The 15,790-nt window shown below is 38.1% G+C and overlaps 2 protein-coding genes across 25 annotated transcripts in view; one reads left to right on the top strand and one right to left on the bottom strand.

Annotated features, from left to right (window-relative positions):
• The window catches only part of lrmda (leucine rich melanocyte differentiation associated), a 257,283-nt gene extending 253,335 nt beyond the window's left edge, over nt 1-3,948 (top strand). The window contains exon 6 of one of the 2 annotated variants that reach the window (XM_042768637.1): nt 807-3,948. In XM_042768637.1, coding sequence (XP_042624571.1) covers nt 807-890 — 84 coding nt within the window. In that variant the 3' untranslated portion in view covers nt 891-3,948. The remainder of the gene's footprint in view (nt 1-806) is intronic. The other variant, XM_042768636.1, reaches the window with a different exon arrangement.
• Nucleotides 3,949-11,913: 7,965 nt separating this feature from the next.
• kcnma1a (potassium large conductance calcium-activated channel, subfamily M, alpha member 1a) overlaps nt 11,914-15,790 on the bottom strand; it is a 217,547-nt gene continuing 213,670 nt past the window's right edge. For 15 of the 23 annotated variants that reach the window (XM_042768609.1, XM_042768615.1, XM_042768613.1 and 12 more), the window contains one exon: nt 11,914-15,523. In XM_042768609.1, coding sequence (XP_042624543.1) covers nt 15,372-15,523 — 152 coding nt within the window. In that variant the 3' untranslated portion in view covers nt 11,914-15,371. Of the gene's footprint in view, nt 15,607-15,790 lie in introns of all 23 variants that reach the window. The other 8 variants (XM_042768617.1, XM_042768625.1, XM_042768631.1 and 5 more) reach the window with 3 other exon arrangements.

The following is a 15,790-nucleotide window of genomic DNA, read 5'->3' as shown; positions in this document are numbered from 1 at the left end:
TATTAAAAAGCAATTATATTCAGTGTGTGTGTGTGTGAGTGTATACATTATGTGTGTGTGTGTGTGTGTGTGTGTGTGTGTGTGTATACAGTCAATGCATAAAACTTAAGATCACCCAATATAATTTTTTATATTTTTTACTAGTGGGTGCAGAACACTTTAGTTCATTTATGTAAGTGAGGATAGCAAAATAAAGTAAACTGTGACATATTATACACAAAAATTCTTCATAGTGGACTATCAGTAAAACTGATCAAAATTCGGGGCCAAAAATTATTCAGACACTTTGACCTGACCATGTTTTGCTTAAGTGTTATCGGAAATTATCAAGATTAATTTATTCTGACAGTTACACTCTATGGGACTTGTCCCATTTTTTTTTACATTTTCTAAACTATAGCAAATCAGCTGTGATAATGTGTGAAATGTTGAAGGTAAACAAAAAAAATATAAACTGACTGTGTGTGTGTGTATGTCTATAGATGCACTTCTAAACTAAATCAATATAAACAATTAACAAAAGTGTATTGGTGATAAAATAACATGAATGATGGTGGACTTCTGTTGTGTGCAAGTTATGAAGTTGAATATTTTTTCATAATCACTTCTCATACAATTAGATGATATTTAAACATCAAACTGAAAATAATAGTTAATGTGCTATTAATATTTTTATTATAATCACAATATTTCAACTTGAGGGTAACAGTATCTCAGTGTTTCAGCTCAGAATATACATGAAGTCGGTTTGACATTGATGTTGTAGTTAAATGTCATTTTGACATGCTCTTCTCTCTTTCTTTCAGGGGTTTTCACCAAGTGCCGTTATGTCTACTACGGCAAGCACTCAGAGGGCAATCGATTCATCCGCAATGACCAGCTCTGACTGACAGACGGGTCAGTGGATAGACACATGAGGGGGCTGTACAAAGATATCCTGCGCATATTATTATAAATATACATGTTTCCACACACATTTTAAGCAGCCAAACCTAGCCCTCTAGTGCCGTCTGCTGAGTGTGCCTTCCCTGCCATCTCCCATCGCTCTCGCTCCGTCTGAGCAGTGCCATCCAGATTGACATGATTGCCTTTAAGCTGCCGCGGTGACAGACACACACACGGCCGAGCGCTCGTCCTGACAGCCGCGGCACCATGATGGATTGCCTGGTCCAACTGCTGCTCTCCCCAGGTCAAAGGTCCCACCTGAGGCTTCGGGCTGCCCACACGGAAGCCCAGGATGAGCTCCTCTCAAAGTCAAAGCTAAAGTTAAAGAGAAAGATCGGAGGAAAAGTGTCGCTTTTGCTGGATTTCTAAACTTTAGCCATCATTAAAAGTTAGGCTTATTACATGGTTTTGTAACCATGTCATTTTCCGTACATTACCATAGGCAGGATGTCACTTTGAGTTTGTAAAAAAAAAAAAAAAAGTTAAAAAGACTAATAAATTTAAACAATTTAATTTAGTGTTTGTTTAAATTTATCAGCCTTTTTAAGCTTTAAAAATAAAAGGCATGCCAGGCAAGTTTTTTTTTTTTTAAACAGTTTGCTTTCATATTTCATCTGTTATTATGTTTTAATGATCCAAAGCTTTATTGAATGTCTTCAGCATGAGTCCTTTCAGAAGTGCAGCTGCGAGGCCCTCACAGGCTCCTGACTCTGCAGCATGTGTATGTTTGCGAGGTGTATGTGCATGTCGTGTGTGAAGTTTGTGTGTTGCGGGGGCAGTTGTTGCAGTGCCGGAGCCTGGAGGAGCTGTGAAAGAAAGAGGTAATGAGCTTTGCTTTATTTCATTCTTTCTTTGGAGGGAGAGAGCAAAGACAGACAGCAGCCCTGGCAGTGAAAAGGAGGAGGTTGATGTATGTGTGTGTGAGGGGGGAGTCAACAACTTTCTCCAGTCTTTTTGATGGATTCCTCATGCGTTTTTTTTTTTTTTCTCTCGGACCTATTCACATTATTTTAATGATTTCTTTTCATGTTTAAAAAAAAAATCAATTAAAAAAAATCCATAATGTCCTTTGCTATGCTTTGGATACAAAGTTTATTAGCAGTGGCCAAATAATTTAGCAAACATTTGAAACATCAACTCCATTGAGTTGAGGGTGATACATGTTTTATGTGCATCCAATTTATTTTGCCTTACTTTTTTTTATTACATTCCATATTTAAAGTTTTAGAGTTTATGCACTGACATCTGCATGAGACTAGCCAAAGATCCACAGCAAACACAAGTTTATATCTTAAACAAGAAAATGCAAAAGATTTAAACTTGTTTTAAAGATTTTAAATGAATTGGGATTTTTTATTAGTTTGACTGTTGTATGAATCTATCTTTTTATATGGGTAGTTGGCATGACATGTAAAAGTGTCCATCTAAAACTATTTTTTAATCATAAAATAATTATTATACATATTGTTTTGATGACTTCATTTTGATTTAAAAGACTACGTAGTATTTGCACTTAAAAAAAATGTATAGCTGAATAAAATTATAAATAATACATTAAAAAATCTGTATAAATGAAATGAAATGAAAAATATGCATGTATGTAATGAAAATATAATGGGTAGTCTATTACTGTATGTACTGCAATTATTGCATGTAATATACTATAATTGTAAAAAATATAATACCATAATCATGAAGTATTTTTTTGATTACCATTTTGATTAAATAAGCATGTGCTATCCACTGTCATAAGCAAAAACGAACTAAATAAAATAGCTTGGAAAAAACTGGATGACAATCTAGTGTTCTTTTAATATTTAAACAACCGGGGAACTGCATATATTAGAACTAATATGTTACTATTAGTATTATTTTTAAATGTCTGAACCTTATTTGTTTTTATTTTTCCTTGTGAACATTCATTATTAATGGCATAATTTTGCCTGGCCTCATCTTGCTTAATTGCCGTGTGTTAAATGGCCTCCCAAGTATGCCATCCAAATTAGCCCAGCAAATGAGAGACGTAGTTTTGGATGTGAAAGAAAGCATGTGTACCCGGAGCAGCACACGCAGGGAAAGGTCACAGATAGCCCAGTGCAATGATTTGGTGTGCACCGGCTGTGTGGGTTTGACTGTGGGTCACAGGTTGTGTGCGTCTGTGCCTTATGCACATGTCGGTCCAAGTGTGTGTTTCAGTGTCTGAGAGGGACACGATGCAATGGGAATATTGTACTTAATGTGTGTGTGGGTTGTTTAGTGTGTGTGTGTGTATACAGTACATTTGTGTCTTCGGCCCTATGAGACCATGCCTGCTGGAGAGCATGGTCACTAGTGCGGGCGTTTCTAAATGACAAGGTTTATTTGTCGGTGTTGTGATATGTTCTGAGAAAAGTGGCACTGACAGCTGGTGGAGGCAGCAAGAAGGAGCCACAACAAGTCCCCCCCTAACCACACAAAATGTCATCTCTTCCCTGGCTGGCTCACCCAACCATCCCCATGAAAAGAACAGACATTTAAAACTTTGTGACATGTGTCAGAGACGCTGCCATTGAGCCACTGCCGCTGATGTAGCCGGAATTGACAGCACCCGAGCCGCTTGAGCTGGCTTGGGGACATACCGAGTTTGGTGAGTGTCAGTTCCCATCCTCGTCAGGGCCTCATCTCAAGCAGCTCCGCAAATATAAACAGCATTAGAAGGCGGGCGGAAGTGCAGCGGGAAGACATATGCTGACACACACACACACACACACGTGTGTTCGGGAGAGAGTTTGGGAGAGGCGTGTGGCAGGGACTAATTAAGGTGTGAGAAGTGGAGAGCAACCGGTAGCCTCTGACCTGGGACTCCATGCTCGCAGGGCTTCTCGCTAGAAGAACGCAGGGATATGGGCCCAGAGAAAACAAATGGAAAGGGTGGGAACTAAATGAACATGACATGAATGAAAAGATTATCTCAGTTTGACAAGATGCTAATGGAACATGGTTTCAAGTTTTGAATCAATGCACATTATTGACATGCTTAAGTTGAAAAAAAGTGAAAGTCGTACAGTAATAACACATTTGTAACATAGTAAGAGCACATTATGTTAGAATTTAACTGTATCTAGATTTCATGCATACAGTAAACCATTTAAAGTTGATAATGTAATACAATAGGTGGAAATGATCGTGGTTGACAATTTTTCAAACAATCCACGTTATTGACATGCGTAAGTGGTCATTATTGCAGAAACAATATAACAATAACTATTAAATATTAAAACCTAAAAAAAAATAATACAATAAAAAGAAACTTCATTGTTATACCTTCAAAAAGTGTAATGCATTAAAAGGAATCTGCAAATATTATAATGAATTGTAACTTTGGCTATAATTATTTATGAAAAGATATAATGCTTTACAATGTCCATTATTAATACCTAGTATCTAGTATTTATCTTTTGACAGAATTATCCAAAAGAAAAAAAAAAGTAATCAACATTTTGGATTACTTTTTATGTAAAGTAATAAATATAGACAATGAAAATCTGGTGTATATGATATTTAACAGCTAAAGTGGCAGTAGATTGGACAGTGTACAATGTCTGGTCCGTATACAGTATGTAGTTTACTGAGTTTCGTAAAAAAAAGCCCAGAGCTGTATCAGAGCAGCACAGCACTACTACACAACAGTCAGCACGGATGCCCGTCAAAGCAGCGATGGGAAATCATCTGTAGTCATCAGTTATTAGGCTGTTCTCTCTGAATGACTGACGTCTGCGAATGCAAATGAGAATGCGTGCCGCGTGTGATTGACAGCTGTGTGCTGAGAGCGTATGCTAACTGAATGAGTGAGAGGTGAAACAGGGAGCAGATCGCTCTCCAAAAGCTCACAGCTCCATCCTTTACGACAGACACGAGGAGATATTAGCCCGGGCAGAAGGGAGAGGGAAAAGGGCAGGCGGGGAGAGAAAGAGCTTTATTTCCGGCACGGTTTCAGATGAGTAGCATTTGTCATGGAAGGGGAAGATGGTGTAATTAGCTTGTCAGTCTGCTTTAGGCTGAGCTTGCGAGCGCCGGTAAGAAAGATGGACGAACTGCCACGAGAGTTGACAGGCAGTCGATAATGTGGCAATTAATGTCATAAATAATTCCTCTACCAATTATATTCGAATGGACCTTGAGCTTTAAAAAGAGAATGGTGTTCCCTTATCATTTCCTTTATCAGCAAGCGTCGCCATCATTTCCAACATAATTATTTCTCTTTAAGCATCGAAAGAGAGGATGACCTGTACTTTCAAGTGTAGAAGAAATACTAATTCTTTTTTCTTCTGTTTTATTAAATAATGAACACACCATTAGGGCCGTGTGTTTGTGTGTGCTTTAAATGTCATGGTCGGGTCCTAGACAAGATTACACGCTAATGTAATTTCAAAATATGGAGGGCATTAGATAAATCAATTTGGCTCGTTATGTTAAAGGTTGCCAAAGCCTTACTAACATGCAGCGTATTGATCCAACACCACTTCTTCTGTGGGAAAATGCTGGTCTATCTGATCTCCACAGTCAAAGCAAATGTTTCCCAGAATACATACATTACTGCACAAACTACATGAGCCAACATACTCTACAAGGCAATGCTATTCAAATATTTACATCTATCATGCCATCACAATCGATGACAGGCTATTTAATATTTGTCTTTATTTGGTCACGTTAAATGACAGATATATGCCTGATTAACATTGGGATTCATGGAAGTCCATCTACACTATTACTGTCTTAGTGAACATATAATAAATGTTTATGGCTTCCACTTTCTCACTGTATCAGTGGCTTTGCCGTTATTAATTGTCTGTCTGAGGTGAATCAAATGGCGGTGGGGCTGTTGTAAATGGCTTCCCATTCATTGTTGTTAAACCGCTCTTGAAATGGATGACCAAATAAAAGGAGCTCAACTCATGCAAAGCATCAGTGATGTTGTGTAAAACCCTGTTAAATACATCGGATGTTAAATACATCTTTGGTGTGGGATGGATGGCCGCAGCTGTAATATATAGCCCGGGCTGTGATGGCTCAAGGTCACATCAGCCAGCTCTACATAATGCATGAGCCCCCTCCTTCCTCAGTCAGTGTCCAATCACTCAGACCCAACCTTGGAATGAAAATTTTACTAAGTAAATCAGTGAACACGCTGGCATTTCTATTAACCTCCAGTGTGCAACCGACAGCAGGATGAATAATACTAAATAATAACATGTGGCTGTAAATCAGCTTTACAGCTCGAAGGTGAGCTGAAACTGCTCTGTATACTATGTGCCGTCGGACATTATTTGCAATGCTTTAAAGCTAAAGGCCTTGCTCGGGTACAGCAAATGATCTCGCTAAGCTACTCACATCTTAAATGAAGCTGTCCATATGTAAAATAGCTGCCATGGTGAGATTTGGCAGGTGATCTGGTTCAGCTGGAGGTTTGATTTTTTTATTTTATTTAATTTTTTTACTTTTCCCCCAAGTTGATAAAAGAGATTTCTTATCGTGTATTTTGAATGATGGACCAAATTTATATTGTACTTCGACCTTTTGTCTTCATTCTTCAGGCCTTTTGATTTACACTTTGTTGAAGCCTCACTATATTTAGGCCTTAAGCCGTTATTTTATGTGCTTGACTTGAAAATCAAAGCGTCCAGGAGACGGTGGTGGAAATATTGTCTTTTTCTTACATTTTCATAGCAGGGAAGGAAGGGAAGACATCACAAAACCAGTGAACGTGTAAGATCTTGATTGTGTAAGATGTTAATGAATTGATTAAATTATCCGAGAAAAAAAAAAATTAAAATCTAAAAAGTTATTTTGTATAAATTAAAATTAAAAAATGGTTGACCTTTAAGACAGTTTTTTCTTATTTTAAAATAATGTATATAATGTAGTTAATGTAGTTATATAGCTTAATGTGCAGAGATAACTTAAAGTAATCTGTATGTTGATTCCTCAGAGAAGCATAAACTAGTGGTTTGTTTCTGTGTAATATTACTCTGTAATTCAGTTTTTAAAATGAACATTGACTTCTATTGCATGAACTAAAAAACAACAGTCTCAAATAACCGAAACAGCCTAAAAATTCCCAAAATTACCATTTATATAATTATTTATTTATTTAATTTATTTATTTTTTTTTTTTTCATTAGAAAAATGAGAAATTAGAAAAATATTAGAAGAAAAAAAGGATGCTTCATGAATCTGGTCAGTAGCAGCTAATAGTGTAATACTGTCCTCAGTTTTAAACATGGACATATGGACATCATTCAGACAAAATCATCCCATCTGTCAACACTAAAGGTGTTTCTTCACCTTTGGTAATTTTATGGTAGAGTAAGTTTGATGTTTTCGATACAGACTCATTTATTTTTCTTTACTGATATGACATTTCCTCTCATTTATCTTCATGCATGCAGTGACAATTAATGTTGTTGTAAATCTCACACGTTGCAGGGTGAAGCTGCAGAGAGAAATCAAGGTAATGGATTTCTTTCCATGCTGAAGTGTGTGTTAGTGTTTTCTCAATAACATATTATTAATGACATGGCACTGTTAGGGAGAGATTTGGACACACACACGCCTTGCAGATTTTCTCTTCAGATTGTTTTTTGTACTGAGGAAAGCTTGCTCTACAAGACAATTACATTACTCCCTGTGGATTTGTTTTCTCTCTGCTGTTTCACATGTAGACAGGCAGACTAATGCATGTGGAGAAAGAGCTTGATTGACCATTGCTAACAAACGTTTGTTGAGAGGAGAGGCGATTTTTGATGTCATGTTAAATTCGTCATGATTTTCCTCCTAGTCTTCGCTGAGTGAAACCTTGTAATATTAGCAAATGATAGAGCAGGCGTGTATAAATAACAGCTTGCCTTAATTTATATATCATCATCATCATCTTTGTTTTGAGCGTATTTCATGTGAAATCTCTCAAGCGTGTGGATGTTCCATTGGTAGATAAATCCCAATTAAAGGGGTCATATGATGCAATTTCCCGTTTTCCTTTCTCTTTGGAGTGTTACAACTGTTCGTGAATAGATGAGATCCCTAAAGTTGCAAAGACTAAAGTCTCAAACCCAAAGAGATATTCTTTATAAAAGTTAAGAGTCGTCCACGCCCCCCTAAAACACCTCATTTAAACACGCCCCCACATGTCTACATCTCTGTGTGGGGAGATTTGCATAACACCGCCCGAATTTTCACACACAGAAAGAAGGCGTAACTTTGATTCTCGCTGTAGTATTGTTGCTGCCACCGCCTTGTTGTGGAGATGCTGTGCCTTTCATTTTGAAAGTGAAAGTACTTTGTTTGGTCTTCCAAAAGAGGACACAACTAGAAATCAGTGGTTAAGTTGTCTTATTTAATTTCCAGAACAGTTCAACCTGCCTGAAGACTTCTTTTTCGATATTGCAGGAGACCATTGACTTTTGTGTGCATGCTCAATCTTAGTCTTCTTGTCTGATAAAAAGTAAATCAAGATTAGTGAGTTTGTGTGTTCTATTAACACTAAGCAATTAGGCAGCTCCCAAGCGAGAGCGCTTAATGCCGTGCGATTTCATCTGATCGCGCACATTTGCCCGTCACCAGTCGACTCCACCAGCTCAGCATTGCAGTCACCAGCGGGGTACAGGGGGATGAATCCCAGCTGACAAAATGGATAAATCAATTGGATGAGGCTTACACACATCTCACCACAGGGCCATGCTAAAACAAATTAAAAGAGCGAACAGAGAGCATATTTTATGCTAGCGATTTATGATGTAGATGATCCTCCCCTCTCTCCTGTTCCCTTAATGATAAATCATCATCTTCCGGAAGAATGGATGGAGAAGGAAATCAAAATGTCAGTAAGAGAAAGCCAAAATGGCAAATGCGCCATGCTTTTGTTGTTCCTCTTAAATTCTGTTAATCGCCTCAGGTAAAGATTAACTGCTGCTGCCAATTTAATTCAGCTTCAAGTAATGCAACAAGGTCACTGTTTTCCTTTCGCTCTTCTCTCTCGTGTCTCTCTCTCTCTCTAGTGCAGGATTGAGTTGTCATGTAGCTCTAATAGGCAGCACAGGGAATCATTAGTCCGGCTCAGCTCTCTGACTGATGGGCATTTCACTCCAATCATCTGGCCGTGCTCAGACGGCGCGGCACTATTGACACGGTGTCAGAGCTGAGAGAGGATGGCTTAATCAGCCGGGACACTCTCAGCATTGATTTGACAAGCTGCCGTAATGACCTTCTTGTTTTTGTAAAGGATCACTGTTTATCTGAGCTGGCACTGATGCACTGAGCATGCCGCATCGTCATGGAAACTATTATCACGGCCGAGCCGGGGCCTTGGAGGGCTCCTAAAGATGATGTTGAATGTGACTCGAGGGGGGTCACCACGGACGGGGGTCTGTTGCCACGGTGACAGCTACTCCTCCTCTGCTGTCCGTCTGAGACACGTGAAGGACTCCAGTAGAGATGCCGTTTTGAGTCAATAGAGGTGACGGCAGATGGATCCGAGGGGTGACTTTGACTTGAATAATAGTTTGGAAAAATTGTCTTGTTGAAAACAAACCCCATCAAGTGTGCAACACATTGATTGTTAAGTGTTCAATATTAGAAATTTCTCACTTTCATTTACTCCACTGACAATCCACCCAGAAAATTGTTTTTGATTTTAGTGCTTATTGATTTGCTAAATGGCCCATAATGGCCACTTGAATGTGCTCGAATGTATTCATGTGGGAAAATGCCCATCTACGCCCGACCTCTTCGACTTTGATTGTTGTAGCTTCAGCTCTGATGAAACGAACCTCTGAACACCTCTCTGCATTTCAATAATGTTACGCTTTAATTCATAATAAGCAGCCTTACGGCAGCACCCGAGTTGTTCTTACCAGTATATTTGCGGAAGGATTCAGGGATGAGGACACTGTCAGGTGGATGGTTGTAATCAGCCCGTCCGCCCCCCACCCCTCCGCCTCCTTCCCAATCTCTCCCCCTACAGCCCATGTGTCAGACAGTAAATATTACTGGTGTACTGACAGGCCTGGAGCCGTGACTCACCGTGTAAAATCGTTAATAAGCAGCATGATGGGGCCACTACATCCCAAGGTGAGAATGTAGGGGGCTGTTTTCATCCACAATTATCCAAAGGACAGCATGAAGTGTCCACAGCGGGATGATTTGTGGTCTGAAAACAAGAGTGCTTTGTCTCGGCAAAGAGATGAGGGCTTCGGAGCAGGCAAGGAAGATGGAGAGAGGTCAAACATACACGAGTGAGCTTGTGTATTGTTGGCTCTTACTGCTGCTTTTAATGCTATATATATATATTTACAGTGCTGCTTGAAATTTTGTGAACCCTTTAGATATTACATATGCTATATATATATATATTTACAGTGCTGCTTGAAATTTTGTGAACCCTTTAGAATTTTCTATATTTTTCCATAAATATGCCTCAAAACACAATCAAAATTTCTGAAAGTCCTGAAAGTACCCAAAGAGAACCCAAAACAAACAAATGGATAATGTTCTTATGCTGGTGTTCTTTTCTTCAAACATAATGCTGCTCATTTAAACCAAAAAGTTATATTTTGGTCTAATCTGTCCACAAAACATTTCTTCAGTAGCCCTCTGGTTTGTCCATATGATATTTAGCAAACTGCAGATTGGCAGCAGTGTTCTTTTTGGATGCACCAGTCTTCTTATTGTGGACTCATGAACATTAACATTAGCCAACGTGATAAAGGCCATTAGTTGCTTAGTTACCCAGGGTTCCTTTGCAATTCATTTTCCTGAATAAATAAATGACAAAGAACATATTTTTGTATCACTTGTTTGATTGGGTTCTCTTTGTCTTCTTTCAAGACTTGTGCGAAAGTCTGATTAAGTTTTGGGTCATATTTACGCAGAAATATAGAAAATTCTAAAAGGTTCACAAACTTTCAAGTGGCACTTTATATATATATTTCAACAGATCATTGGAGTATGTTTTACAAGGGGAAAAAAAGTATTTCAGCTTGTCTACTTCAAAATCTCACATTTAATTCAATGTTTTATTTGCAGTTTTTCAGTGTTTTTTTTTTTTTTTGTAGTTAAAGATATAAAGTGGGGTTGATTATTTTATTGCTATTTACAAATATATTTTATATCAAATGAATCTGAAGCAGTAGGAATAGTGTAGACGTGGTTGTTTTTGTTGTGATGTGTGGCTTGTTTTTGCTTTATTGCTAGAGACTGGGAGAATAGGTCTTGCATGGTTTCGTTCAGTAAACATACTGCCAAGTTAAATGGCTGATCAATCAATTTCACTGGAATCGATCTGAATCAGTTCAGCCTGCGTGCACACACAGGGAGCCACTTTATTGTAAATCAATCATTTTGAAAACATCTCACAAAGGAGCCAGTCCTTACTAACAAGCCGTAAATTTAAACCTACAGGGTGCCACCCTTATCAGCCTATAAATCAGGAGCGCAGCCGACATCTGTTCTACTTCCTCTTTTTATTTCGGCTTGGTAAGTCGAGCTCAGATCTTTAGTTTTAAAAAGAACAAGCCACGTAAGACCAGACTAATATCTTACTATAAAACAAGGTTTAATCACAGTCATCATTTTTAGAGGCTGAAACTGGGGAGCGCTGTAAACATAGGTTGAGAGGCGCACAGTGAAAAGTGTAGATATAAAATGACTTGCTATTGAAATCTACACATTCTTAAGTAGACGATATGTGGAATAATTCAAATGTGAGAGGAGTTATTTGTCATTAAACATGCCTCTTTAAATATTATCAGATATTTGGAAAAGGTGTGTTCCCTGCGTCCAGTACATCCTGTTTCCTCCTCCACATATCTTTGGATTGTAGCTACTGTATGTCCATTTGTCTGTGATGTGTGTTTTTAATGAAAAACATCATTAGTTTTGGTTAAAATGTCCAGTGTAAATCAAGTAATGACGCAATATTCCAGTCACCTGTAGAACACACATACATCAATTTTAATTTGAGAAAATACAAAAAGAAACCATGTACAATTTATGTACAGTTTTTTTTGTACAAGAAAGTATGTTTTATCAGCAGGTTATATTTGACAGAGTCAGGTAGATCAGCTCAGCACCATCAATTTCTTCACATCTGGTAGTCAAATCAGTCATTCTGCTATGAGAAACCCCATTTTCCAGTAATGAATATGCCAATAATTACATGTATGGATGGATGTTTTTATTATTTATTGAAGTGGAAGAAAAGACAGTGACAAAACAGTAATCCTTATTCAAGTTAAGCATGTTAAGACTTGATTCCCTCCAAGTATTTATTCTGTTACAGTGTATTTTCTTTATACAGTTTCTAAAACTTAAATCTGTCTTTAACAATAGAATAAAATAGCCAAAATATGATAGCTGTGTATAACATAGCACATAAGTAAGGTTGCTTTATATGTTACTTTAATTAAACACTCCTGAATACATTGACAGGTGATCCAACTAAACATCATAGTTCTACTCAGCATCTTTCAGTCATTGCTGTCCCCTTTTTTTGACTTGTTCAGTATCTATAACCAAGGTGCTAGGATTTCAGCAGCTTGCATAGGCACAAGTGTCATATGCCCATTTGAATGCCACTTTTCGCTCTAGTGGGTCTTACAGGGTTCCTCCTTTGGTCTTCCTGCACTGCCTGGCACTGTCCTGGCATGGAGGCAAGGATGGCTTGGACGTTCTCCATGCCAGTATCAGATGCCATTATATTCATCCAGTATTACTGACCAATGACTGACTGATGCTGGCAGATGGACACATTTCATGGCACTGTAGAAACTCTGATATGTGTACACTGTAGTTTCTTCACAAGATGTACAAATAAATTGCATGATATTAAAACACTGCACATTTGTTGCAGTGGAAAAGAAATCTCAGTATCACCTCAAACTTTCATCAGGCCTACGAAAGGTACCAAAAAAAATGTAAGTCAGCTTTACTTCGTAGTTTTGTCATCAGGATCACTACCTGAGTATGTGTTTTGAAAAAGAAAGAAAAGATCTGTAAACAAACCACCAATTTTGACATTTTCAAACTATATGTGATAGTAATATTGAAATGCTGATGACAAAATGGAATGTAAAAACCTTATGGAAAATAATCCTCAAAAAGAAAGAGCTAGTTTGCTTTCTGCTTGTCTCAACATGCATCTACACTTTTGTCATCAGATGAAACTTGACTGCGCCATCGGCCTTTCTTTGTAATGTAGTTTGTTACAGGAAAAGGACCTTACATAGAAGAAAAAAATTAATAAATAAATTGGACCTTTAACTCCAATGGATTCTTTTTAGCTCAAAATATTTTCTTTTAGGCTAGCAAGTACATAGACAATCCAATTAAACAGAGTTACTCACATTTGTATTATTTTTTTTTTTTCTTAATTTATTAAGAAATCTACTTGCTACAAAGTGCAACACCAATGTAATCACAATTCAGAAAATCACAAGCCTAATTGTCCAGTAGATAATCAAAGCTGAGATCATTTTACTTAAAGTAAATGTGGACTAGAACGGGCAGAATTTATAACATTTATATTCTTTTGCTCAATGGATGGAGAGTGCTAATGTCTCTTTTCTTGCATCTATAATCTATTAGTTCACTGCTGATCTGATCACATTGTGTTTGCTTCAGTACAAGTACTTCAGCACGCTCTTCTCTTTACAGAGACTTTAGGTCAAACATCGCTAATATTACTATGACTCATTACAGAAAGAGCAGTCCCTCCTCACGTGCATCTCTGAGTTCATGTCTGTCTGAGGATCAGCATCGTGTCATCAGTCATTCAATAGTGGTTTTCACCTCAGTTAGCTTATGAAAATGAAAGCATATAAGTTGTTTTAGTAGTAGAGCTCGAGGTCCTTCAAAGCAACCCGTCTAAGTATCAAAGAGCACTCCAGATGGCAAGCTGAAATTGTATCTTTTTGACTCGGGTTCACAAATCTTTGACGGTTCCCGTGATTTGCTATTAAGATATATTTAAGATACATTTAGAAATAAAGTTCTCTGATATGTATAAAAATAAGTACAAAATGATTACGCTCATGGATAAAAAATAAGTATGTACTTGTGTATAAATCTGACAGAGCACTTGCAGCAACGTTCAAAGATCTGTGAAACATTTGTATCATTATACGTTCTACTTAAAGGTACAACATTGTCGTGTAAGTGAGTGACGTTCAAATCCATTCAGTCCACAGCAAGAGCCGTCCACAAGTTACATCTTTGGCTGATAATTGAACATTATGATTGAGCTTTTTGCTCTAGAGTATAAGGCATCACAGTTGGTCACAGGGAACATCCAAGCACTTTTCCGCCCCTGTGCCAACCCTGTGTCAGGCAGTGGCTACACCCAAAGGAGGAACCAATAATGCCCACTTTATGCAATATGTGGCATTTTCAACTGTATTCTACTGTCTCATATTCTCAACTTTTTTTTCACAGCGTTAAAGCTCAATCATTGTTGAATTATCAGCAGGTTACAGTAGTTTCAATCAATCTTATAAATAGCAGAGCCGCAGATGCAAACAAACATGATATAATCCTCCACAGACAGATCCCACACCAGCAGTCATAGATGATGGAAAGACATCAACAGAAGTAGTGCATATCCTCAATGTATTGCCAGTTCCGAAGAGCTACGTTGGGGATGGCCATTTGCATTAGGTACAACAAATATTTCCATGTGTATATGTGCCTAAACAGTCTGTAGGGATGGAAATGGGCATCCTTTCCAGAGCTATAAGTTCAGGTTACTTCAAGCAGCCTTCAGCACACACCATGCATGAAAACAGTCAGGCAAACACTCGTTTCCTTGAACAAAACCATTCAGTTAACAGCTTCAGCCTGAGACGTCAGCCCCAAACTCAGAGGAGAACCGAGGGAACGCTTTGACTCTTCTGTGGGCAGTGCTCGACTTATATGATAGTGCAAAATGAAAAGGACGATGGATACGTAACTCTATCGGCAGGACTGATCTTTGGGTAGTGTCTGGATGACGTGAATGACGGTGACCCTCACCCTCCATTATAGCGCCCTCTGCATGGAGTCAGGTCACGGCAGAGGTGAAATATTGCAGTGAATCACAGGAAGTACTTTTTTCTTTTTTTTTCTTTTTTTTTGTTTGCCTGTTAACAGTTTTAAAAAGTGCTAGGGGGCTGTACAATCCTTACTTGATTGTCATTATGTACATCACTATGTATACATGTATAAAAGTATGGAAGTAACATTAAAGCTATACATATAGGAAGTCCCTTCCAGTTCTCAATCGCTTCAAAACCTCGAGTTGAATAAGGGAAGAACAATGTGTCGCCATCATCTCAGTCATGGTTTTGCAATTAGCGCTCATCTTTTACAGCAGGATGACCCAAGTCCCTCCATAACGGTAAAGGCTGGGGATTCTTTCAGCATTCATCTTCGACTTCTCTTATAGGTGGAATCAGATTGCTAGTGGATTTGTACTGATTGACTTGGTTGGCCATGTGAGTGCTCATTGGCTTCATTTGAATGTTACTTGGGTATGTGTTTTCTGCTTCATCTGTAAACCATCTCTTTTCTGTGAGACAGCCGGGCAGGAGAGAAGCAGAAGACGAGAAACTCAGCGTTAATATCAGATCTTTAATGCAGGATCATGCATCTCTATAAAAAAAAAAAAAACATAATAATAATAAATTCCCACACTCTCTTTCTCTCTCTATACAGTACATGAACTTGTATTCACATTCAGGACACAGGGTGAAACACACATTGTTGGACCTATTACTGATTTCATGAGGCAGCACGGTATGTAAAAGCATTTACAGCCTTCAAACAAGGACGTACT

The sequence above is a fragment of the Cyprinus carpio genome, chromosome A13, assembly GCF_018340385.1.
Source record: "Cyprinus carpio isolate SPL01 chromosome A13, ASM1834038v1, whole genome shotgun sequence".
Classification (NCBI taxonomy): Eukaryota; Metazoa; Chordata; class Actinopteri; order Cypriniformes; family Cyprinidae; genus Cyprinus; species Cyprinus carpio.
This window is presented reverse-complemented; position numbering and strand designations above follow the sequence as displayed.